The sequence below is a fragment of the Platichthys flesus genome, chromosome 7 (assembly GCF_949316205.1).
Source record: "Platichthys flesus chromosome 7, fPlaFle2.1, whole genome shotgun sequence".
Lineage (NCBI taxonomy): Eukaryota > Metazoa > Chordata > Actinopteri > Pleuronectiformes > Pleuronectidae > Platichthys > Platichthys flesus.
The window spans coordinates 18,992,460-19,019,489 of NC_084951.1; the positions used below are offsets into that span (position 1 = coordinate 18,992,460).

Sequence of the window (27,030 nt, forward strand, 5' to 3'; positions counted from 1 at the left end):
GGACTCTCGTAGATAAGGGACAGTTCAGTCTTGAGCTTCGCCTTATTCAGCATGGGGTATGCCTTGGCAGTGGTGTTCAGAGCCTCATCAGGGAACACATGGGAGTACTGCTCAAACAGGTCTCCTTGTAGCAGCGTTGCACTCACAAGGTGGCTTGTGAAAGAGAACCTCTCGTTTGCATGGCCCAAGATGGTGTCACAGACCTGTCAAAATAAAGAGAGTATATCACAAATTGGAAGTACACTATGAGTTAAAAACACTGCCACCATCCATCCTTGAATGTAACTGTAAATACAGAAGGGGTGATTTTTTAACACTAGGTTCCAGAGGCCTTAAAAAGGAGGTCTGCATGACTTTAGAATACAATACAGTAAGGTATGCAATGAAGTGAAGTGAGAGAAAAATAGAACAAAAAAAGAAAATAAACAAACAAAACTAAAAAATCATCTACCTCCTTAGACAGCCTCTGCTTGTCTTGCTCTCCCAAGGCCCTCCTTTTTCCTGTAGTTCCTGCTGCTACTTGCTGCTGCTCTGGAGATGAGCTCTGGTCCCTGAAACCGACAGACAAGGAGAGTGTGTGTTAGTATATGAACGTATACAGTATGTCAATGCAATTACCTACAGTTCCTGTCTTAGAAAACCAGTAATAATAGTATGTTTTGTCCTGTTTTAAGATCTCCTATACGAGCCATTACAGAGCCTATATTAAAAGGGAGTTAGGAAAAAGGCAAATAATATAGTTTCCCTGAATATGAAACGCTGCCATCAGGCAGAAGAATGTGTATTAAGATGCAAATCAAATCGCTTAAAATGATAATTTGTTCTGGCCTCCATTAAGCTGATGCAATAGAACGTGCAATAGAATAATGTGCAATAAATAGGAAAGTACTTAACTTTAGCACTCATACTTTATCACCTGCACCTTATTCCCAAGTTCAAGTGCAATAGTTATAGTTAATAGTTTTTAATGAATCAATCATTCACTGTGCCCAAGACAGATTTCCCCATGGTGACAATAAAGTGTAACTTATCTTACCGTATGGCTTGAACACTGCTTGTGAAGCTCTGCAGAGCACGTTTGATGAAGACTGCATCAATGTCCTTCTTCTGCAGCTGTTGGTACATAATGTCAACGTGAGGCATGATTTGATGAAATAGATGCAGGAAAAACTTGAAGTCATCGTCCTGCAGCATCCTCAGGTAGCCAGATGCCTCCCTCACTGTGGTGCAGTCAAATGAGCCGTCTGTGCTGATGGCTTCAAAACACTCTATGAGGTCATCTAGGTTCTCATAGACTGTGTTCACGACCCTGCTGTTGAAGTTCCATCTTGTGGCCGATGCTCTTGGCAGCCTTCGTGCAACAACCTGGTCGAGGATGGTGGTGCGTTTGGGTGACCGACTAAAAAAACTAGAAATGCCATTCAGATCCGAGAAAAAAACCCTCACTGCTGGGACCTGAGAAGTGGCTTGCTGCATGATCAAATTCAGCTGGTGTGCATAGCAATGTAAATAATGTGCATTTTTGTAATGCTCTCGCACTTTTTGCTGCACACCAGCCTTCTCTCCTCTCATCACATTGGCCCCGTCATATGCTTGCGCGATGAGTTTACCCCTCTCTTCCTCGGTGAATAGACTGTTCAGTCTCTCCATAATAGCAGTGGCAATCGAGTCAGCCGTTGAAGACGAGAGGGGGACAAACTCAAAAAAACGCTCTTGAACAGCATGGCTCCCATCAATGTATCGCAATACCATGACCATCTGAGTCTGAGTCGAGACGTCCGTTGTTTCGTCAGCTTGTATCGCAACGAAGCTGGCCGACTTCACCTCCTCCGTAATGCGTGCCCTAATGACAGCTGCCATGCAGTCGAGCAGCTCATTTTGGACGGTCTTGGATGTGCCTTTAAAGACGGTGGCCGTTTTTAAATGCTCCTCAAAAACTTCATCTAGGGATGCAATAAACTGTACCAATCCTCGAAAAATTCCGGGGTTGCTGGATCCCTCGCTCTCGTCTCGGCCTCGCAAGGCCAACTCGAATACACCGCAGAACTTAACACCGTCGATCAGGCGGCCCAGAATGTGGCGATTTTTTCCCACCTCATCATTGTGCCGACGCAGTGCTAGCCTGTAGCCATCGTCCAACTGCGTAGCAATGTTGACGCTCCCAAACGCTGACAGTTTTAAGCAGCTGTCAATGTGGATCCTCGATGCTTCATGCTTTTTTATTTTTTCGGACAGATGATGCATATCTTTGAAACCTGTTGTAGTCCAAGGTGTTTCCGTGGTGCAGCCATCAGGGTGGATGAGGACGCAGGGGTAGCAGAAGAGTCCGTTGGCTAGCTCGCATCCTGCTAGCCAGTTTTTCCTCTCGTACCAGCACCGCGAAAATCCCCTGGTGTACGACTTGCCTCCTTTCTTTGATATTTGTTTTATATTTAAATTTGGTCGGGGTGGTCCTAATTGTTTAACAGCCAATTTTTCCTGATTGCTTCGACGACTAAATGGTAATTCTCTAAATGAAATGATGGAGTTGCTCTGAGCTGTAATATTCGCCATGACGATCGTGAACGTGACTGCGGCGGCAGCAAAGCACCACGTGACGTTCACTGTAGTGTACGTATGATATGACGGAATCACGTTAGTGCAAGCACTCCCGGAACCCATAGAGAATGCATTGCAGGGCTTGCAGTTTGAAAAAAAAAGCTTTTACATGAAAGTCAATGAGAGCGCTGGGGGCGATTTCCAGGCAGGCTGAAATCGCCCATAGCGCTCGGTTGGTATGAAACACAACTGCTCAGAGGAAAACAGGCTTAATTTTTTACAAAATGTATTGGTTAGCATCATTATCACTAAAAAATATATACATATGATATATTATTAAAAAAAAATATTTGGCATATTATCTTTTTTTTTTTTTTTTTTTTTTTTGACTCAAGGAGGGCGGCGCCCTATCGCCCTCTATTGGCCGGCCGCCCCTGCAGGGAAGTCATTTCAAACTTTGCTGTGGACGGTTTCCTATCAGCTCAGGACTCTAACTCCGTGCGCAGCTTGTTAGATCCCAGCATTTTGCTCAGTTTGACATCGGCTAACAGGATCTTTGGGATTAATAGACCATCGAGTGATTATTCCAAATTGTCTTAGGCCTCGCTGGATTTGTGTGGTTGTTTTGTTCCTCCTGGAACAGAGTTAAGGGTCGCCACTTAAATGATAAACCCTCAAGTCTTTGATTCTGTAATTCAATTACCGTTGGCGTGTGTGTGTGTTTATCTACATGCATGCCTGTCCGTCCATGCACAGTTTCTCTGAGCTTAGCAGCAGCATCTGACTTAAACACTGACTGCCTATATTTGGTACCTTGACACGGACTATCTCCCAGAATGCTTTGGGTCTTTGCCCCCTCAGAGGTTGCTTCCCTGAGGTGAGGCTCTGTAGCATTTTCATTGCAACAGCAGTGGACATCAGTGTGAATGTGCATGTGACAGGGTGTGTTTGTGTGTTTGTGTGTGTGTGTGTGTGTGTGCCTATTCTCCATCTGTGTGTTCCACAGGGGAAAAACGTAATATGGACCAAGACAACAGCCACAAGGATGAGTGGGGGAGGAATGGGGGAGGAGTGTAGGCGAGATCGGACGAAAGATGGAAAAAATATCAGCCGTGCGTTTGCTTGTGTTTCTGAAAAGAAGGATTTGAAGCACTCTATCTAGTGTAGTGTCTCATGAATGGACCTTTTAAAGTTTGTGATAATACACAAGTTAAATTGACCCTTCCCTCTTTGTCCTGGTCAAAGCCAAAGTTGACGTTTGCTGAAGGCGGCGGACGCTGTTGCTCTTGATTTGGATCAATGAACGAGGTGCAGGTTGAGAAAAGAGAGGAAGGGGGCTTGGTGTTGGTGGTAGTCGGGTTTGGAGCTCGGGAAACTTGCCTCTTTGCTGTATGTGTGTTTGTGTGTGTGTGTGTGTATGACTGCTGTTGTGTAGGTGGTGCCTACTGCTTCCATGCAGGTTGTGGGCTGATCCGTGCGGCAGCAGGTTTAGTCGGCTTCAACTTACACAAACCAGGGGGGGGGGGGGGGGGGAGCAATGTACACTACCCCCTCACAGGAGCGCTCGTGTTTGTCTCTGTGTGTCGACAACATGACAATAAATCGCACCGTGCCTTAACCTCATCTGCATTTCTCCAGAAATAGAGAAAAGAGGCCAAATGCTCCATGAAGACACATTTGTCCCCGCTAACCACCTTACACACCGTTCATCTCCCCGCGTCTGTCTCCCTCTGCCTGTCCTCTCGTCCCGGTCCCCCCTCGGAGTTCACTTGTTAATGGGAACACCTGTTGGGCTCACACTCAGCAAAATGAACCGTTTACACTCGCATCATGTGCACGACTTACATGAGTCGCCGCGTCTCTCCGGAGTTTTCTGACAACTCTGGGTTTTGTGTATGTGTGGGTGTGTGTGTGTGTGTGTGTGTGTGTGTGTGTGTGTGTGTGTGTGTGTGTGTAATCTGTCATGCCGCGAACGTTATCATTCTCACGTCTGATTTTGTGCGAACACAGCTTGGCACACATTAACCCTCGGAGCCCAACCACCTCCATCCCCCACCCCCACTAATAACTCCCAAGGCTTTTTAGCTTAACCGCCTCTATAGCTCATTGTGCAGTGCTGAATACAGGTGTTCCTCATCCCCCATGGGGTTACATGGATGCTGTGGGGGATGTGCGTGTGTGTGTGTGTGTGTGTGTGTGTGTGTGTGTGTGTGTGTGTGTGTGTGTGTGTGCTACAGCTGTCCTCTCTATATCCACCAATCTCACATACTACCCCCTCCTCCCCAGCAGGGAGAACAGGTGAGTTTAAGCCACCCCCCCCTGTACACACACACACACACACACACACAAACGCTTTCCGACCCCCCCACTTGTCTTGTCACATAGGTGTTAATATTTCATAGACCTGCACGCACCGGCAACGCATGATAGGATGTCAATGCAAGCAAGGAGCCCTCTCTTCTTTTCTTTTCCTCATATTTCTTCATTTTACATTGTGAGGGAACTTTCAGTCGCTCTCATCTACGCCTGAGAATTTAACGTCCAGAAGCAAAACTACACTTTGATTGTAGCTAAAAATAAACCCCAGGGATGTGTTATGGCAAGATGTCAGAATTTTTCTGAGAAGTTGTTGATATTGCGAAACACGTTTTGGATCACACGTTGCCCAGGAGGCAGATGAGGGATTTCAGTTTGTTTTGATCAGGGTGTGTTTTTTCTTTCATTGAGGAACGCAGACCCGATCTTTAAACCAGGCCCCATAAGGATCACATCATCCTTGTTTTCTGACATCACTTATCACTTGGATCCATGTCAGAAATTGGGGGAATCAAATATATTTTACATTTTATTTTGGTTCATGCTTAATGCAGTCCTAATTATTAGTTTTAAAATAGAATACGAGCCAGATGTGCATATTATCATGTAGGTATCTGTCAGTGGTTAACAAAATAACAAAGGAAGAGATAAGGAAACTCTATCTTTATGTTTTTTAATGCTTCACGTTTTTCAGATTTTTACATATAACCTCCATAATCACTCAGCTTAGTCCTTTAAGATACTCTGACTGAAACCTTTCTGTCTGCCTCTTCCAAGGAGGCGATGATTTCATCCCTGTCTGTTTGTTGGTCTGTTGTGTGTTTTCTTTCTTGAACATTACGAGACGCTGTGTTTTTCCAACATTGTCTTTCATTTCTCAGACAATGACTCTTGGATGAATGATGAAAGAAACCAGGCATGTTTAGGGAACTGATATTTATTAGTGTGTGACACTTGGTCTAGTTTATTTCAGTTTTTATGCATTTAAAAAAATATATAATTTGACTTATTTTTGACTTAAAATTTAATAAAATTTCATATTATAACATGTTTTTACATTACATTACAATACATTTCATTTAGCTGACGCTTTTATTCAAAGCGACTTACAATAAGTGCATTCAACCCCGAGGGTACATACCAAGGACGACAAGAATCAAGAAAGTACAATTTCTTCAAAATAAAGCAAAACTAAAAAGTGCTATAAATAATTGCTATTTAAGTGCTACTAAAGTGTTGGTTTCCAAAAGTTGTTATTTGTTTTACATTTTTTTTATTCAAGGTATAGTCTGCCCTCAAAGGTGTAACGCCCTTTAAGCTGTAGTTGTTGTATGCAAGGTGCTGTACAGGTAAAAATGATTATTATTATAAATAATTTTAATGGTTTCCTCAGGGGACTGTTGGGCCCTGGCGGAGACCTGCTCTTCACTGGGTGTCTTTCAGTTCTGTCTTCTACCTTCTTTATCTTTTAGAATCATGAAGGCAACGTGTCTATTTTCAAAGATAAGAATATTTGGATTTCCATTATCTCGATCACCTCGATCTCTGTGATTCACACAATATCACGAAACATCAGCCACAGATATTCTGGTAATGAGCTGACATGGGACTGATTTCTGTTCAGTTTCTGACCTATTCCTATATTATTCACGTATATCTAGATCTTGAGTGGTTGTAGCTGTCACTTTATTTGGCTATGTTATGTAGCTGTGCCGGTTGGTCATCCTTAATGTATAATTGCTCGGCTGGTAAGACAGTGGGGAAAGAACACAGACACACACGCTCTCTTTCGAAGGACTCTATCGACAAGATGGTTAGCGTCCTCAGCTCTCCACTTTGCAGAAAGGTCACCATCTTTTCAGTCAGAATTATATAAGCTACTAAGAGCTTTAAGGTTTGGGCTTGGAAATCTCTTCTTTCTTTATTTTTTGTCGTGACGTCTGGGTTCTTGAAACCCGCTGAAAGCTTTGGATAAGTTGTTAGTTGTTATTTTCCCAGTGAAAGAGTTTGTCTTTTATAAGCACAGTGTGAGTATTTGATGAGGAATTGAGTGGCTTTGAGCAAATACATCTTTAGAAACCGTCAACTAGCCTCGGGCTTTGGCTTGTGAGAGATTTCCATATCAAAGCCCAGGTGAGGGAGAGAGGTAGGAAGAGAGAGAGAGAGAGAGAGAGGGAGGGAGGACAAGAGGGGACGTGGAGGAGAGAGAGAGAGAATGGGGGGAAGGATTGAGGAGGTGGGTTGTGTGTGTGTGGGGGGGGGGGCTGATGAAACACACTCCAAAAGAGTTCCAGCCCTTGTTATTCTGTCTATTTTTTCTTTTTTTTTGTGCGGCACAGTTTAGTCTGTGTGTGTCCATGCTGTCTGTCTTCTGCATTAAAACAACACACACAGAGAGAAAGGTTGGAAAGACTCGGACTCAAACCGACACCTTCTCTCTATTCAGCGCCACACAAACCCTGTCTCCACAGCCTCACGTTGACTGGCGCTGACCGCCGAGACACTGCGTGGTGCACAAAATGTTTTTTCTCCCACTAATACCACGTAACATCTGACCCGCCAGCTTCTGCCAACATTTGGATCCCTGTTTAATATTATTACCGACGCATAAAACCATCATTTTCCCTGGAAATATTTCTCCTCTTTTGCTAAAAACTACCAGCTCTGACCCCATGGAGTAGATGGCGACTCTGTAATTAATGGATGGAGTTTTTTTTTTTCGTTTGCAGCTTTCAAAGATGTGTGTGCGTGTGTGTGTGTGTGGGTGCGTCTGCATGTGTGTGCGAGTGCGTGTGTTCCTGATGAACATTATCCTGCTTTGTCGAGTTTTGTAATCCAGCCATGGACTCGGGCTAGAGTGCTAAAGTGCTGCTAACAAGGCCTGTTTAACATTCTCTCCCCTGCTCAACATACAATTATTCCACTTCGCTGCCATTAACATGTACAGTAGAACTGGGCTTTTAATTGGCCTGATATGACTAATGCCAGATCAACTTGGATTTGCTAATTAGTTTTTGCTTTAAAAGTGCCATCAGGACATGAAATATTCATTGATGTGAGGTGGAGCGAGGACTGTGGGTGGTATTAGTGGGATATTAGTGGTATAGACAGGCTGCTGGGAGAAGAGATTGAACCTACGGTGGCCTGTTGTGGTTGGTTATTCATACTTTGGGCGAGGTGTTAGTTTTTTCGTCATAATTTCAGACACCCACACACACACACAAAGCCACACGTTCCTGCCGCGCACGCACACACCACCTCCATTCTCTGCATCACAAGGCCACCTCTTCTTCTCCAGACCCCACCTCCTCTCCCTCTCCCTCTCTCTCTCTGTCGCACTTTCCCTTTTCTTTCTCATCCTGCTCTCACTTCCCCCTCTGTCCTTCTCCCCCTTCCCATTATTTTCTTCTGTTCTTCCCCCCCCCACCCACCCAACCACACACACACTTGCGTCCTCATCCCACATCCTTTCCTCTCCCTCCTCACCTTTTCCCGTTCCGTCACTTCACCCCGCAGCCCCACCCCCGTCCTCCCCGTGCCCTCTGCTCCGTCCCAGCTGCCTCTCCCTTTTTCTTTTTTTTTCTTCTGTTTTTACTCCCTCTCCACTCCTCCTCTCCCTCATCCTCCTCCACCTTCTCCTTCTCGTTTTTCCCTCCCACTCCTTAATCTTCCACCTCTCCTCCTCCTCCACCACCCCCTCCTCTGCTGTAAGTGGGCCAGGTGCCTCCTGTGGCCTCCCCTACTCCATTTCTCATTTTTACCCTTCCTCTACTCCCTTTCTCATTTTTACCCTCTCCCTGTTCCGTTTCTCATTTTTATCCTTTCCCCTGACCCTCGCTCATATTTATACATCCTGTTAATGCAACAGCTTGCAACAATGGACGCGGATCCCAGTTTTCTGCCAAAACATAAACACTTTTTTCTGTCTCTTAGCTGCCAAGTTGAGCCATCCAAGTCAGAAGAACTTCTCGGTTCAGGTTCGAAGGCGACTCCTCCAAGGGGAAGTGGTGTTGTCTTGATGTATACAGGCCTTTTCAGCTTTCCTAAGTCTGTATTATTATGTGACCTTTATAAACCAGCCATAGAAGTGGAGCTCCGTCACTGCTGGACACTTTATGAGCTCTCCTGCGTTCCTATAGTTCCCTTTACGAACGGGAGATGTGAGGCCGACAGAAGTGAGTAAGTTCACATCCCCTTTTCGGTGGCGAGGGGCAAATTCCCCCAACGGCCGTCTCACTGCTCTTTCCAGCTCCACACTGACACATGCACATACATGAAAGTCCCATTGTTGCCGTTGTTCTCTTCCTGCTCTGTGCAGACACACGGGGAGCTGGCAATGCGTTTTCACCTCATCTCGTCCCCTGTATTCTCTCCCCCCCCCCCGTCTTTCTTCCTCTTTTCACTCATTGTCATTCCCTTTGCTTTTGTCTCTGGGTCCCTCTTTCCCTTGCCCTCTTCTTTTTTAACTCTCTTTCTCACCCGCGCACCCCTCCCTCCTGCCTTCTATCTCTCACCCACCCTCCCGCTTGTTTCGGTGTGGTGTCACGGGCGCGGGGGGGGGGGTGGCGGTGATTTGATTGGTGGTTTGTGGTTTGGACGGACACCTGATACTGGCACTGCCTCACAATGTGGGAATGTGTGACTTCTTCAAAATTAGGTTTCCAAGGTGGGTGTTGTCCTCGGCGGTGGCGAGCGCGATCAGGAGAGTTTGCACAGTGGTGCTTTTGTCTCCGCCTCGCTCTTTGTCTCTCTTTATGTCGGGCCCTGGCCACCGTTCTGTACATGCTTTTTATTTGCGGCTCTTCCCCGCCGCTGTCGTTGGGAAGAAAAGAAAAGCAGCCGCGGTTCCAAAAAGCCTGCAATCCATGGCAGCCGTTAATGTTAGTCAACAGGTGACAGTCAAATGTCAAACCGCATTCGGGTAAACGCGCTCAGAGTGGAAAGACAGACAGATACGACAGGGGGGGGGGGGGGGGGGGGGGGCGATGACAGAGGAGGCTCTCGGGGCAGAGTCGAGGATCCAGGTGAGGCGTGTGCTTCCCGTCAATCACAGAGGACATGGTCGCCTCGAGCCACACCGCCTGCTATGCAAAAAAGTTGCAAAAAGTTGTAATCCGACTTTTCTTTTTTGTCAGTGTAGCTTTGGCAACCTGAAGAACCAATCAGCACACAGCACAGCAACAAAGACGACCAACAGCTTTAAGTTTTTGCGTCTGGCAGAGGGAACCCGGTGAAACTCAGTGAAAGGATCCGCGAAGGGGCCGAGCCTCCCTCTCGACGCTCCCATCGATGAACCTCCGTGTTGATACAGTGTCCCGTACGTTGAGTTCTCAAGTCTCACTGTGGTTCCTGCGTGTCCGCTTGGACAGCAGATGAGAAACCCACCGAGGCTCGGCAGCCATCGATCCGGTTCCTTCTGTCATTTTGCAGCCTCGACGCCACTTTCCTCATTTGTTTCAGTTTCTCTCTTCCTCTCCCCGTCTCTCTTGCATCTCTCGCCCGCCTCCCCCCTTCATACCGCTCACTGTCTCTTTTCTGACTCCAAAATGTGAGTCTCTCTATATTTAGATGCTCCTCTCCTCTCCCCTTGATTTCTCTTCCTTTATCTCACCTCCTTTTTTTTTCCCTTCGTGCGGTTGAAGGACGGATTCGCAAAAATGCTCCGCGAGATTCATCAGTGTTGAACAGTGGCTGCTTTTTGATCAGCTTGATGAGTGACAACAGGGCCCGGGGCTATTATATACAAATGTGTGTTTCTTTTATAAACACTTCTCCATCTATATGTAAACCACTGTGCTGCTTACTTGCCGTTGTACAGTGGCTTGTGGGAGCGTTAGTTATAAGTGAGTGTTGCATGTTGAAGGGCCAAGGCAATGCATTCAAATTGTGAGTTTTGCCTGTTTGTGTGTGTGCTGTGCCGTGTTTGTGAGTTAGATTAGCAGGGAGTGAAGTCTCTCTTAATATTTGCTCAGGGGGGACGGAGGGTGTGCCTGTTGAACTTGTGAGTACACACTTAAGCGGGCGGCTTCTTTTATTTTCTCCTGCTCCCCCTCTTTGCGTGAGCTCATTGTAAGCCGCGGCCCAGTGTGGATTTGAGAGAGATGCCTCTGTTTGCCGTCTTGACAGAGCGACAGTCACACCGAGCTGTGCACACAGACACACTCTCTGGACACCCGCCTCGGCACCAGATAGCGACTGGCCGCCAGCGTTGAGTCACCATCAGTCAGTCCCTGGCTTGCACATTCAAACAACCGCACACTTTAACAAACAACAATTAGCTCTCAGTCATCGGACTTTTCAGACGTCTATTCTCCAGGACTGGTATTGTCGCACCATATGTTCATTTTTAACATTTTCTCCCTCTTGGTAACTCTTTGTTTCGTTTCTTCCGCACTGTTCACTTGCTTTGTTTCTGAATGTGTGTGTGTGTGTGTGTGTTTTAGACCTTTTGGAGCTGGAACAGGCTGCTTGTGTCGCGTACAGTCGTGTGTAGTTGAGTCGTGACAGGTTGCCTTTTTTCTGCTGTGAGAGGTTTCGTGTTAAGACCCATTAAAGGCACAAACACACACACACAAACACACACACACACGCACTTGCACACGCTGAGGGAGTTTTGAGCCCAATCTGAGCCTCATGTTCTTCTCGTCACTTAAGCCACAAAACCATTTGTATCTTTTCAAAATCTCAGGATCTTAATGTTTTTAAAGTTTCTCTCAGTCATCGTCATCAGTGTGAAATGAAAATGTCAAATTGCTGAGATCTCGTCCAATAAGTCGAGGAACACATGTGGTCTCGCATAATGTGAGCTATAATCCCTCATTGCACACATATGCATGGAGTATACATGGCTTAAAGTATGTGGACAGTGTCTAATTACTGGACATGGGGTTTCCATGGTACAGGTCATGTTGCTTGGAATCATCTTCATCCTACAGCGACATCTGAGACAGCAACAGATTTGGAAGAGCTTCTATTCCCGCTCCGGCCCGCACCGCGCCCTGAACTCAACCCCATCAAACACCTTTCGGATGAACTGGAAGGTCAACTGGGAGTCAGGCCTTATCGCCTCGGCATCCGTGCACCGATCTCACTAATTCTCTTTTGGCTGAAAGGGAGTAAATCCCTGCAGCCCGGTGCCAAAAATCATGTTTTCACAAGAGTGGAGGCTTTCACAGCAGCATGTGAGTGTAGGTGTACTGCCCGGGCAACCGCCTTCACTGTTGAGAAGACGTGGTGCTGTTAGCCGTAGTTTAATTAGGACGTCGTTTTTGCTTAATCTATTGGATGCTAACAGATGTCAGTTTCATTTGTAACCAGGAAAAAAACTAAACTAAACAAACTAAAGATAATTTCAGAGTGTTTTTGTAGAAACACGAGACCTCACCTCATCCCTCCCCCCCGCCACGGCTAACATCGATCTCCTCCCACCTGCAGCCACCAAACGCAGACACTTCCTGTTGGAGATTTCACTTCCCTGTACCGCACAGGTACATTATTCAAAACGTGCAGCGTCCCCACTGTCTTGTTATTTGACTTAAAGCTGAGTAATTATGAGGAAACACACTCATGCATTTCTCTTCAGTGTAGTTCAGAGGTGATTAATGTGAAATATACCAAAAAAAGTAAAACTCTAACTAATAATCCTCTTGTTTGATAATTTCATTATCAATCAACGTGCATACATGTTTACACTGAGCACATATCCTTTATGCATCACTTGCACATTCATTGCCTGTGACCCCGATAGCCTCTGCTGACGGATGCTCTGCTTTCACACTGAACTGTAGCATGAGGGAGATAAAGAGAAGATTCCTCCATCGGTCATTTGACGTCACTTCAGCAGGACTCCACCCCTGTTTGCATAGGTGTCTATATGGTCCTGGCGACTCCTTTAACTGCAACACCTATCAAACAAAGGACACACTGTCTGATTATCTGTCACCCCCCCCCCCCCCCCCCCCCCGTCTGTCCTCATCCTTTTCACCTCCCTTCTCCACCTCTGGAGTCTCTCTTTCCTCTCACCTCGCTCCCGTGGAGACATTTTTTTACGTTGTCTCGCAGTCCTCCTTGTCCGCCCCTCTCCGCTCCTGCCCCCCCCCCCCCCCCCCCCCCCATCCTTTCGGGTCCTCCGACAGTGGTAATGAGATGTTTCATTATTTGCATTTCACAGCTTTTAATAGAGAGAGAATTTAGGCTAAGCCCCGGGTCGTCAGTCAGGGAGTTACCGTAGGAGACATGGTGGGCTTTGGGGCCCAGGGAGGAAGAGGCCCAGGAACGACACGCACACAAACACACGCACGACTTTGGGAGGACACAGAAAAAGAGGCCGATAAATGGATGGTGCGATGTGGCGTTTCTCGATCTTTTATAAACTCTTTACATGTCAGATACAAAGTTGCTTTCCGATGTGCACTGGACTCCACAGTTCCTCTGTTTTTTCTCATGTGGAGGTACATATGTGAACGCAAATCATGTGATCTCTGCAGCAGAGTTAAAACGTCACTTCCTGTCTCTGCCTGTTGCTCCAGGCTGATCCACACCGGTGCAGAAAACCTCCCGCTGCGTTGTGCACGTGTGAAAGACAAACTGTGGGTAAACTCTGTTGCCAAGTCTCCGGATTTTCCCTGTATAGGTCATGCCTGAAAACGGCTTAAGGGACACTTAGTGGGTCACTGGAGGAACTTGAGGTGATGTTGATGCTGATTGTAGCGGTCAAGCAAAAGGACAAAAACACTTGCATCTTAGAGTGACACCTTTTTACCGGCTGCTCTGGGATAATCTCAGTCCATCCTTACTGGGGCTGGATTTCCACAAGATCCTTTGCGGCTTAACACCTGTGTGCCTGAAGGTGAGAGGAAAAGGTGGCAGAAGAGAGCCGGAGCTGATGAACTGGACGTGTCCGTGTCATCAGCTGGATGGGAGGCCTGTATGTGCAGCTTATCTCAAAGTGAACATTTGTAAAAGTTCCATAGCGTGGAGCTCTTCGAGTGTGGAGGAGGGTCCAGGTATTGTTTTCAGGCAGTGACTGCAGGGTGCGACCGGAGGGGTGGGGTAGCCGGTGGTGGAGGGAGGCAGCGCTAAGTCTCCCTAAGCCTCCTGGATCCTCTTTGGTCCCTCTCCACATGACATGGCTATCCTTCTTTGAGTCAATCTCTTCCTCCACCTTGGCTCCTTGGACGGCGGCCAGGGAAACAGACAGTGGACGGAGAAAGGGAGAGCAAGGTAAAGGTGCTAAATGTGGCACGATTAGAGCTCCTGGTGGAGGTGGAGAAAAAATAAAGGTGGACAGATGGAGGGAGCACGATAAAAGGAACACAGGAGCTGACAACACAAGCCCAAACAGTGAGATATAAAGAGGTGGGAGATAGAATGAGAGAGAAACATGAACGCTGGTTTATTTTCAACAGACAAAGAAGCTAAGAACGAGTCATTCACAGCTAATAGCATTGTTGTGTTGTTATTTTTTTCTCCTCCTAATTGCAGCTTTGCCTGTGTGTGCATGTGTGTGTTATTTTTGTCTGCCTCGTTGATGGGCTGCCACCCTGGCTTGTCCCGGAAGGCTGCCAGCTCCGTCGGATTGGGGATTAACCCCGGGATAATGGCCTTGATGCCCAGTTGAGTGGAAGCAAAGCTGTTTAAAAAGTATTGGCTGCCGGAGTCACTCTTCCCTCTATTCTTGTCTTCCCCCTCCTTCTATCTTTATCGTCTCTGGGATACTGGGATCTATTTTCTCTCTGCTCTCCACCGTTCTTTATCGCTCTCGTTCTCCGGCTCGACCTTCTTCTTTTGACTCCCCACTTCTGTGTAACATCATCGTATGTTAAAAACATAGAAAACTCTCAGAGAGCCACATGTGAGGGATCCATCTCCCAGGACGGACAGAAGTGCAATAGAGGCCTCGAGAAGCAGACCCCAAAATAAAATAACAATATTTACAACATTATAATTGAATTAAAAATGTGTTTGAGACAATGTTTCAGGTCACATAAGAAAAGGTCCAACAAAGATGAAGGGGGCAATGTAGTTAGTAATCCACGATCATGATCCACCACCATGATCATGATCCACGGTTCACCGGCATTAGTCATGATTTGCGATCCATCATCCACGAGGCACGTGAAGTCAAGTCAGTCATTGTATTGATGAGACATTATTGTGATGAAGAGGAGGAAGAGAAGCTCCATGTGTCCAGAATGAACTTTCATGCGTCTCACGTTTGCAGGTTTTAACTTAACATCAGTGAAATGTGAAGAAAACATTTTAAATTGATGTTGTTTTATTTACTATTTTCAATTGATATTACTAAAGAGAGACTATCAACATTAAAAGCTGCTCCTATGATACTCTCATTTTAATTCCACTTGCTCTAATTCTTTTCTAGTATTTCCTATTATTATATTGGACAAAAGTCTACTGCAATCAAATCACTTCTTTCTTCCTGCACCGTTTAATTTTTCATAGATATTAGCATATCGTGTCAAGGACTTTTAATATCTTGTTCTGTAGGCTAACATTTGTTTAACTTTGTGTTGAAAGCTTTACATAATCCATAATTCATTCTGAGCAGACCCACCAACCTGTTCTCAGAAAGTACATCTATGAGACGATGGTGCGCTGGTCCAAGTCACGACTGGAAGATATGCAAAAAAGGAACATGTTGCATTTTTAGCCTGACTGATGAATCAAAATGTAGCCGAGGCATGAGGCTGGGAGAGTTGACAACATGAGCGCCGGCGTTTGGCTACTGAGTCTCGACTTGATGTCCCCTCCTCCTTCACACGTTCATTCACTTCTTCACTCTCATGCCAGTTTTCTCCTTCGTCTTCCCTGCTGATTTTGAGCTAAAGCGCCAAGAAGAAAAAGTGGAATGTGAAAAGGAGGGAAATTACTGCAAACAGAGAATCCTTTCTTGTAGAAGTGAGATGACCCGATCATGTATTAGAACATAACGAGTGGAGTGTTTAGGTGTTGATGTACATACTTAGTTAAAACTAACTCAACCCGGCATTTGATAATTCTTTTGCCACTTGAGGTTACGTAACAACCTGAAAACACAACAAGGAGATGGAATTATCTTTGTGGAAATGGCAAAACAAGTTACTTACCTGCACATCCAGCAGATAATGTGCAACATAATTATATTTGTGGAGTCTCCAGAAGCTCCTGAAACATTATGTATTGATGCTCAAGACTCAATGATGTTCACAAGTTACTTGACGAGACTGAAATGAAAGAACCAGACCACAAAACTGAAAGGATGAGTCCGTCGACCTTAGACAAGGTGATAATTATCTTCGGTAATTTGTGACTCTGAGAAGCAACTTTGATTCAATCCACCCATTTTATCCCGTTCATCTGAACTTGGGTCGCGGAGGCAACCAGTCCAAGTAGGGTGTTCAAGCTGACCCACAGTGTCTAGCTCTCCCTGGGGGATCCGAAGGCGTTCCCAGGCCAAATGGGATATGTAGTTCAGCAAGCACTGGGTCTACCCTGAGGACCTGATTGGGGGTGCCAAGTAAACCTCCGCATTGAGGCGCCCAGGAGCCATTCTGGCTCGTACCCTTTAGATGTGAATCAGCAGCGGTTTGAGTTCCTCACCCTATCTCTAAAGCCGAGCACAGCCACCATCTTGATTGTTCAACCACTATCCAGGGATCTCGACCATAGGTTGAAATGTAGAATGACCAGTAAATCAAAAGCTTTTCCCTGTGGCTCATCTCCTCCTTCCCCACAATGGTCAGATTCAACACTGGCACCTGCCCAGCTGTCCACCTCCCTATTCCCCTCACTCCAGAGCTTAAACTCCTTCACTTGGGGCAGCAGCTAACCCCCAACCCGAAAAGAGCAAGGTTGTAACAACTTTCACTCAACACAAAGTCATTGGCCCCATGGTGAATAAAAAATAATAGATTTGATGCAGATGAGACCATTTTTTCCCCCTAAACTACCCAAAAATGTATCGATACTTTGGTAATTTTTTGTGGCAAGCGCACATTAGCACAAACAATCACAGCGATTAAAAAAACGCTATCAGTCAATTTTTTTCCATTTTCATTTATTAATTGGTTTTATCTATTTTACCGCTCACATGCTGGACTCTGTGAACCCGCTCCTCTCTCTCAGTTCGACATGCTCGTCCAACCAAAGCCATTTTATCAAATAATGAGCAGAATTGTTACATTGCTTGGGCAGAGGACCACAATTTGAATGTAGAGTGATTAGCTGAGGGTGGCAATTTCGCAAGCCGTACACCGGCCACTAAACGATAATTTGCTTTTACCAGCGAGAAAGTGTATGAAGCTGCTGGGACTGTGCAAAGATACACGCACGAATGGAACCTGCAGCCAGTTAAACCTGCGGGAATCTTAATGAGGAGAATTGCGTAAACAGGGAGGGAAAGTGAAAGTGCTTAAATTGTTATAGTAGCTACAATATTTTGTGCAATCATGCGTTATGACCCTGTGTGAAGATGCTTCACATGTGGCAACATCTTCAACCGGTGGGATTTCTGAAATTCCCCTGTGAGACGTCTGTGGTTGGACCCCAGATAAACAGAGTCTAGGCTTTAATCCAGAAGGACCTGGCGCTCCGTCTCCCCTCGGCCCTGTGCGGTCAAGGAGGCAGAGCGGTGGCTCCGAGGGACAGGCTGGCTGCGTTAAGAGAAACACAAGGAGGAGGAAGCCCCATTCTCTCACTCCATCACACGTCTCATCTCTTTAGTCGTCTGGCTGGGGCCTAAAGTGACTTTGCCGTGATGTGACCAGGACAAACCGGGTGCGATGCCATGACGGCTCCGCGAAGCGTGTGAACGTGTGTTTTAGCTCATGCATGTTTGCGTATTTAGGAACGGGCGACTCTCTCTCCCTTTCCCCGATAATTTGTGTGTGTGTGCGTGCACTTCTGGGAAAGGGTGTGTGCGTGTTGTGTGTGTGTGTCAATGGAGGGGGTGTAGGGGTGGGTTAAGGAGGACAGTCACTTTTGATTTGGCCTCAGAAGGGTGACAGGGACTTGGAGTTCTAGTGGCATGCTTTACTGAAACAAACGTCTTTGACCACAAATAAGCGCTCACAGACTGTCAGCCTGCCTTCTGAGGACATTTCCCTTGGTTTCTTTTTTTTTTTGTGGTGAAATTTCATAGAGGGATGAAAAGCTTTTTTCTGCTCTGTGACATCCTGAGAGCAGGCTTTAGTTTCTGTAGCCTTGGTGAGGCTGCTTTGGATGAGACAAAAAAAAAGAATGTCTCTCATTGTCTGACAACTTCATTTTACCTTACTTTCCCATCGTGCGTCAAGTGTATATTTGGGAGAAAAAAAAAAGTGGTCTATAAATCAAGGCTGTACTCACATAAGCGATGGAGGGGGGGGGGGGTTGTTTGGTGCTGCTGATGGTCCAGGCTCACAAGGTAAGATGGAGTAGCTTTTTGGGGGGAAGAGAATGTCAGAAAGAAAACGTATAGAGCTGAGCACTGGGATTGGATATCTCTGGAGAACGCTTAGCCGGCCGGAGTCGGACTCGCTGAAATTAAACGAGCCAATTAGGCAAGCAGAGAGTTCAAAGGTCAACGCGCACACTCCATTAAAGTTCCTCCTCTCTGCCTAGCTACAAACTCAGTGCATCTCCGTGTGTGATGAAGCAATAAATCTGATTAGACCTCTCTGCTCCTCCTCTCAGTCCTGTGCTGTTGTTTTACCCTCCACTGATCGTGGTTATTGTTACATTCGAGGCACCATTTAACGTGTCTTTTGGTGCGATCCAGTGCCGGGCGTTCACGCTACACGCGCATGTAACACCAAATAAAAACCCAACTTTAATACTCCTTGAGAAACATGGCCTCCTGTGTCAGAGGCCAGTGCCGCTCTTTGGACACGCATTAACCACACAGGATGAGAAGTCGCTGTAATGAACTTTGCTCCCACTCAGACTCTGTTCTCACACGGTGGCTTATTTGAATATTAATTGTCAAGGATTGCATTAAGTTGCCTCATTCACTCACATAACAATTAAATGCTCTTTAGCACTTACTTCTTTTAATAGGTAGCCCTGCAGACTGTTCTTTTCTGCCACCAGGTCTTTAATGAATTTCTAGGGCTGACGCTGCAATGATTATTCTCTTCAGCAATTAATCTGCTGATTATTAATCATCTAATCATTTTGTCGATAAATTTGTGAGAAAGTCCCTGTTGGAGATGTCTAAGGTCGTGTCCTCCTGTCCAGTAAGGTGGTCCGAAACACTAATTACCTTTTTGACAAAGAAAATGATCAAATTCTCACATTTGAAAGGTTGGAAAAGCAGGACATATTTTTTTCATTTATGCTTTTAAAAATTAAGAAATTAGTTACCACTTTTGTTCAGATAATCAACTAATCAGAGACGCTTCATTCTCTGACAAAAAATAAACCTTGAAAACGGATGTTTTATTTTTTATGTTTTGAGTCCCTTGAACGAACTTGTGCGGAGGCAGAAATCACGCAGAAGGGAATCTCAAAGCTCAGGGTGCAACCTGATAACACTCTGGCCCAGTGGGTGCTCCCCTCTTTTATTCTGTAACTTGGGTGAACTGAACCTTAAAATCCAGTTCTCTTCAGTGGCCTGTCGTTTGCTCGAGTGCTTGTCATTGTTCTTCATTGATCTCAGGATGAGGAAAACGGTAACAAAGATGAAAACGGAGCGAGCGGGAGGACCTTGAATGCAACACTTGAGCAATGGCGGTCTTATTCCACTCCTCTGTGCTACCAGCAGATGCACGTTTTGAATGGGAGCTGCTGATTGGCATGTGCTGCACAGTGACCCTGTATTTCACCATTCACATTGGCTGGAAAAAATAAGGAATCGCAGGCTATTGAGGTATTTCTCAGTCAATAAATGACTTCTTCTGTGTTTTATATCTCACACACTGGGCTTTACAATTGAATGTGCCAGTGGCCCTGAGAGAAGAAGTGCAGAGCGAGGAGGAGGGGGGGCGGGGGGCTGCAGTGTCTTTAAAGCTGCTTGTCTCCAAAGGTGAGAGGCGAAGACTCAATGCCTCCAACAGGGCACCGCAGAAAGGAAGGAATAGCTCAAGGTTAGACCACCAATAGATTTTTTTTCTCAGGGAAATGTGTGAACTAGATGAGAAAAAAACTTGTGCCTCAACTTGCCTTTTCAGACTGGGAGGAACAGTGTTATCCTGCTTTCACACCTAAGTTTCTTCCTCCTCACAATTCTTTCAATGGCTTCCAGGGAACGCTTCTGCACTGATCGGACTCCGGCGCTCCCTCCGCTCCTCCTGCTGTCGTTCGTAGGTGTGTTTGTCCGAGTGGACTTGGGAGACACTGTGGATTTATTTGATCTTACAGGCCATCAGGTTGAGCAGAGCTTTGCTAAACATGACCTGAAGTGTGCCGGCCCCCGAGCAAACGCTGCTGTCACCTTGGCCAACCCGAGCTGTCGTGTCTCAGAATGGCCCACGAGAGCTGACAGCTGTGGCGTTCCCAAAACAAATCACTGCTGCGTCTGGTAACACTCTGCGTCCCCGCGATTTAGCCCTTACCGAGACGAGAGTGGGAGCGGCGGCTGCTAATGCTCTGGCTAATGCACTGCACTGTGTGTGTTTGTGTGTGTATTTGTGTGTTTATCTTCTACTTCTTCTTCTCTGTGTTTGTGTGTGTGTGTTTGTTTGTTGGCAGGGGCTTATGTGGTTTCTCTTTGTTTCTCCGCCACCTCACTGAATGGTTCGACATAACGATGTTCACATCTCTCTTTGTCTTCCGCTCTCCCTGTTTCTCTCTGTGGCCTTTACCTGGAGGTTGTGTGGGAGCTCAGAATGCCTTTGTCATGTGTCATATAACCGTACAATGTTTTGTCTACACTCAAACGTTGAGTATCATAAGCTCCTTTTCCACTGGTCAGAAAACCCAAACCCTTTTTTTTAATAAGATCAATATTTGTGAGCCCAAAAGCCAGAAGCAAAAAGCGCTAGAGGTAAAATGGATTGTAAACATTCAAATTTGTACCTTTTTCACCTATATTTATTTGGTAAGAATAACAAACCGATAAACCCGCGTCCCTGTAATATTCTCCATGAACAGTTGAGCAGCTCCATGAATCGTCATTACAGGTATTCTTCTCTCTAGTTTCCAGGAACAAGCTTCACAACCCAGACTGAACCGAGCAAGATCAGAAACACTGAGGTGAAGGTTCAAGAGGAAATGTCTCGTATTAACTAGAAGCCTGAATATTGTCAGTTTAAATGAGATGAAGAAAAAAAATAAGGAACTCGGGCCGGATTATTGATAAATGAACCAAGAGTTTTCCTCTCTTTCAATTCCTTTGTGGAAGTGTACCGCTTTCTAACGGACATATTTAGGGAACACACACACACTTGCACAGACACGCACACAAACACACCCAAATAAACCTGTCAGACACGATTGAAAAATTTTTTTTTTTTACTATTCGCTACCGGGCTGTTTTTAGACATCAAACTGCAGCAGTTGAGATGTGGTTTCTATTGATGTCATTGTTTTTTATGTCACAGTCATTACTGATATATCCTTACCCTGGCACGTCTTTAAAGGAGTGGTTCAACTGAATTTGCTTACCCCCCCCCCTCTCAGTACGTTAAATTGAGTTATTGCTATTGCTACAGCCATCAACCTTATACAGTGTATGAAGTCTTACCCGAGTACCTGAATATGCTGCCAGAAATCTTGTTTCATTCTGTCGAAATCCATTCATTAAAATTTAATTAGCTGCTACTGCTGCACAGTCAAATTTCCTCACTGTAGTGTTTAATACTACGCACTTAGGATACATCGATACATCCTAAGTTGAATTTTGTTTGTGATGACTTTCATTTCCCAGCAGACGTTCGGAGGAGAGGCTTTTGTTCGGCTACACAGATGAACAACAGGAAGGAGGACATGGAGATCTCCTCTCACTACCGTCAGCTCCTCAGAGAGCTCAATGAGCAGAGGCAGCACGGCATCCTCTGCGACGCCTGTGTCATCGTGGACGGAAAGATCTTCAAGGCCCACAAGAACGTCCTCCTGGGCTCCTCGCGCTACTTCAAGACTCTTTACTGCCAGGTAAGCGGCGGCCGCCCATGGCGATTCGGTTAAGCACTCGTTTTTCTCAGCAGTTTTGATCGGTTGTGTTTTGTCAAATAACCGAAATAGAAAACACATATGTGATTGCTCCTTTTCCCTGCAGGTTAAAAAAGGGTCCGAGCCTCATCACCAAACCACCGTCACTCATCTCGACATTGTCACGGCGACAGGTTTCAAAGCCATCCTGGACTTCATGTACTCGGCGCACCTTGCCCTCACCAGTAAAAACGTGATTGAGGTCATGTCGGCTGCCAGCTATCTGCAGATGACAGACATTGTCCAGGCCTGCCACGGCTTCATCAAGGCTGCGCTGGACATCAGCATCCGCTCTGAGATGGCCGACGAACTGGCCGACTTTGAAATGGGAGCCGTCGCTGCTCCCGGCATAGGCGGAGGAGGTGGCGGAGGTGGAGTGGGTATGGCAGTAACAGGGAGCGTTGCTGGAGCGGGTTTGGGTGGAGGAGCAGGAGGAGGAGGGGTCGTGGGCATGGCCTCAGAAGCCCTCGCCTCCATCATGTCTGGTCGCAGCACCTCCCCTTGGCTGGCGCGACGCACCAGCCCGGCCAACTCTTCTGGGGACTCGGCCATCGCCAGCTGCCACGAGGGAGGGAGCACGTATGGCAAGGAGGACCAAGAACCACCCAAGAGCCATGAGAGCCAGGAGGAAGCCTGCCACGACTCCCAGCCCGCCTGGCCGCATGACTACAGGCCTGTCACTGTCAAAGAGGAACAGGTGTCCCCCACCTCCTCCTCCCATCCCCGGGACACTCCCAGAGGGGCAGCCCAGAGCCAGGGGGAGCAAGGGACTGGTGGCGCTTCTGGAGGAGGTGGAGAGGGATCCTGGCAACCCCTGTCAGGGTCAGGGCGGAGGAAGAATAGGAAGAACAAGGACACGGTCAGACATATCACCCAGCAGTCTGAGAGGAACTGGGACAGAGAGCGGGACAGGGAGAGAGACAGGGACAGTAGGCCTGGGTCCCCTCTGCCCTCCATGCTGGCTGTGGCCGGATGGAACTACAATGGACAGGACATCCCAGGTAATAACCTTCTTCTTCTCATACAGTGAAAAGTACCTCTGCATATTTTTCATAAAGTGATGCTGTAGATTCAGGTGGGGTGGTTTGATGTTTCTAACAGAAATGAAAAAAACAAAAATAATGTCAGGAGAGTTTGATGATATGGTCACATGATCTCCACAGTGGAGTTAATACGTCACTTCCTGCATTGTGCATCTGTTAATCGCAAATTGCGGTTAAGGTCCGAACCAGAATTTCCGGACTTTATTGAGCTTTTCATCTCTGAAAAGTCCATGAGACTTTAGACGTCCTGTGATTCGCTGTGATTTCTAACCCTGGCCCCTACTTAGTTAAACCAGTGAGGTAATTAGTGAATGACTGGTGTGATAATGAGATAAGGCTTGTGTGTGAGTGACTTTAACACCTTAACTACTGCTCAATCAAATTGGTCTGTGCTTTATTTTTAGAAGACACCTTACGGCCAATAGGGCAACATTTCCGTGCGAGCGATCAAACTGCTTTGTTGACTTGAGTTTGAACCCAAAGTTCAGCAGAGTGTACATTAAGCTTTACAGTGCATGTGTGGTTAATGCGCTCAATCCTGTGTGGATATTTCAATGCATGTCAGCCATCCACACCGTTTACCAACATTAACTGACTCCTTTGCCTTCGGGGGGAATGAGATTAGCGAGCTCCGAACACTAACGTGTTAGGCCCAAAATGATTATCTCAAATCTTGGATGTGTGAGGTGTAGCCATGGCAAATGGAGATAGATAACACAACCCTCTTCTTACTGCAGTTAGTAGTAGTAGACGTTCGCAGAGTCACACATAAACAAACTCGAGATCACCCATTTATTTCGAGGAAGCCTCTCTTGATCTCGCAGAAATGTTTCGTAAATTCTTTTGCATTAAATAAAACACTTACCTGTGTGTGAGTGTGTGTGTACTTGTGTGTCTGTGTGTGTGCTGCGGGGCCCAAGGCGTCGATAGGTAGATCATTAAAAGTAAGAGAAGCTAATCCTGGGCGCATTAAGGGAGTTGGCTGTGAAATGGGCACACGTCGCGCAGCGAAAGAAAACAGGATAATTGAATTGACCTGGGTCACTGCACGGATTACCAGCGCGTCCTCGCCATCCCAGGCTCCTCCCTCTCTCTCTGGGGTTTAGGGAAGGACCTTCTGGAAAGGGCGAGAGGAGGGAAAAGCGATTGGAGATGTGAGGGGTAATAAGAGGGAGAGAGGAAAGGAAAAGATAGAGGAAGAGAGGCGTTGCATGCACGAAGGCTTATGAGGGTTTGTCTGTTTGTGCCCTAAGTTCCAGATTTTGTGATCCGGCTGTCAGGCCGTATTACGCTGGTAAAGAACAACTTAGCTTCAGAGTCACACACACACACACACACACACACACATACACACACACGTATAACCACAAACACCCTCTAAACACACATCTCTATTAAGTCTCTATGCCGGTTGCACGCTTCTGGTCTGTGGTAGGAGGTAGGGTTTTAAGTCTGTCTGTAGCCAAGCATCCATCACAGAGAGGGTGCTGCTAGAGCAGACTCACCTAGTGCCAATTACACCCACATTTTGCTTCAGGGTTGGTCTCACGCTGGAGGAGAAGTAGGGGAAGGGGGGGGGGGGGACACATAGTCGGACCTCCTTCAGACCTCCCTACCATTTAGCAGTTAAAGATCATGTTACCATTGGGCCGGAGTGAGTTTTGGTGTGACAGCGTGTGACGGGGAGGATCTGTCCCACTATTGTGTGTTGAGTTAGTTTGCAGGAGTTGGTTTATGTGTGTTTAGACAAGGTTTAGTGGGGGGGGGGGGGGGGGGGTGTATTACCTGAGCAGGTTTAGTGAGGTCATTATTGGTCCAGAGGCGGAGGAGGGGGGAGTTTTTTCGATTGCGGGAGTGCTCCTCTTATCTCTACCACGTGATGGTCCGAGGTTCTTACATTTTATTTTTCCTTCTTTCTGTCTTTACGTTGACCAAGTCACGGCCCACAAAAAATACACAGGATCTAAATGAGCTTACAAGCGTTTGTCTACTTAAGTCGTAAGTCTCCTTAAGTCCAGGATTTTGTCACCTACAGATCTGAATCAGATGTACAAGCATATGGAAGAGCCGGGGAATTAGAAAGGGATGTACAATTCTATTTAAAGTTTTCTAATTACATTGTGTATATATGACACAGTTTGGTTTTTTTTTGGTACAACGTCTATGCAAAGAGGAAACCAGCGAACACTTACAATAAGATCAAAAACATGATGGTGTTATTGGGAGTGTTGGAGAATTCCTCTGAATTAAAGGTTTAAGGTTAGTTCTACAATTTTGAATTACGGGGGGGGTTGACTTTGGTGTGGCGGCTGTTCCACGACATCCAGCTGTTGGTTTCCATGAAAGGCCATGGCAGGTAAAAAAGGAGAAAGGGCACCTTCAGTCGGAGATTAGTTTAATTGCCTCATTCCTTATTGATGAGAATTGCCCAGACATTCTCCATCCCTCTCTCTCTCTCTCTCTCTTTTTCACTCTCTCCGGCTCCCTTGCTCTCTCATTCATCTGTGTCCATGCTTCACTATTGGAAATGCCCGTGTTATGTACAACACAGGGGCTGGCAGACGAGGGATTTAGCTGGATTATTCTCTAATATAAGGATAATATATGGCCGTGTAAGGGCTTCGGTGTATTAGCGCAGCGGCGTTCCAGAGTGTTTGTATGAAAATGCCATGTAGCTTGTGTTGACATAAACAGCCGCAGGAATTGGGATGTGTTTCCTTTAGATCCCTTTCACTCGCAAACATCTGCTGCGTTCACTGGATGTCATCTAAGCGCTAACCTTCCTTTACCTCTCTCTCTCTCTCTCTCTCTCTCTCTCTCTTAATGCTTGATCTCAGCCCATCTTAAGCTCACCTCGTGTGCTGACACAAATATTTGATATCTTACATGTGCATCAGTGATCCCATCATGTGCGTACATTTTCCTGTATCGTGCCACATTAGAGGTGACAACTTTGCGGAGGGTTTTAAATAGTCTCCTCTTCTCTCGCCTGCTTATGTCTTAAACCTTCAAATAATTACCTCAAATTATTTTTAGTTTGGTCCCCACCCCTGCTGCTTCTCTCAGACCTGGATTAAAAAAGCCTCTGCAAATCAAAGACGTAGCATTTTTAATAAATAATTATGATAATTCAGTATGTTTGTTTTAGATGCATCGTGTCAGAATCTTCATGATAAAATGGTTAGTCAATTAATCTAGTTTTTCCATAACTGATTTATCACCTGTAAAATCACATAAAGCAAAATGTGTAAACGTTTGCTGCTTCCAGCTTTGAAAAAATCTGCCTTTTTTCAGTTTTTGTTTGAATTTATTGTTGAAAAAATGTCGCCAGCTTTTGACTATTTTGAAAGATTAAACTTCAGTTGTGCATGTTTTTTCATATTTTGATAAATACGACCAAACAATGAAAGATTAAATTGAAATAATAATCACGCTAATAAATACAAATAAGTAGAAAGGTTGAATACATAAACAAATATTTTTAATTTACAACCCAAATTTACTGCTATATTTTATTAGCTATTTTCAATAATTAAGTAAATAATCATTCAAAGTCGTGGTTATTTCTGAAATATAGATTTCTTTTTCCACTTGTAAATGGTTTTGTTTCTACACATGAACAAAACTTTCTGTCATTTTAAATTGTCTGCATTTCCCTCACATTTAAAACAGCTTTATCAAAGCAGGTGTCACCTCTTTGTTGTGTGTCCGCTTGGAGGCGGGTTCCATCCTCTCATACCAAACCTTTACTCTCGGAGAAGAAGCCTGAGCTGCTGAAGACAATTGATTTCTTTCCGTCTTCCGTTACACACCAACTTGATCTTTATCCCACATCATAAACAGCCCTGTAAATAATTCTTGTTTATTTTTTTTTCTGCTGGGAAAAAAAACCTGCATACACACACACACACACACACACACACACACACACACACACACACACGCACACGCACACGCACACGCACACACACACACACAAGCGTGGTGACCTTTAGTGGCAGCTTGGGGG

At 45.8% G+C, this 27,030-nt stretch overlaps 2 protein-coding genes across 5 annotated transcripts in view; one reads left to right on the plus strand and one right to left on the minus strand.

Annotated features, from left to right (window-relative positions):
* LOC133957118 (zinc finger MYM-type protein 1) overlaps positions 1-2,913 on the minus strand; it is a 3,409-nt gene extending 496 nt beyond the window's left edge. The window contains exons 1-3 of the mRNA XM_062392559.1: positions 1,037-2,913; positions 452-551; positions 5-203 (exon numbers count right to left, since the gene is read on the minus strand). Of these exons, the coding sequence (XP_062248543.1) occupies positions 5-203; positions 452-551; positions 1,037-2,661 (1,924 nt within the window). The 5' untranslated portion in view covers positions 2,662-2,913. The remainder of the gene's footprint in view (positions 1-4; positions 204-451; positions 552-1,036) is intronic.
* Positions 1-27,030, plus strand: part of zbtb46 (zinc finger and BTB domain containing 46) — a 59,519-nt gene that overhangs the window by 2,056 nt on the left and 30,433 nt on the right. For 3 of the 4 annotated variants that reach the window (XM_062392692.1, XM_062392689.1, XM_062392691.1), the window contains exons 2-3: positions 21,698-21,921; positions 22,046-22,979. In XM_062392692.1, the coding sequence (XP_062248676.1) occupies positions 21,736-21,921; positions 22,046-22,979 (1,120 nt within the window). In that variant the 5' untranslated portion in view covers positions 21,698-21,735. The remainder of the gene's footprint in view (positions 1-21,697; positions 21,922-22,045; positions 22,980-27,030) is intronic. The other variant, XM_062392690.1, reaches the window with a different exon arrangement.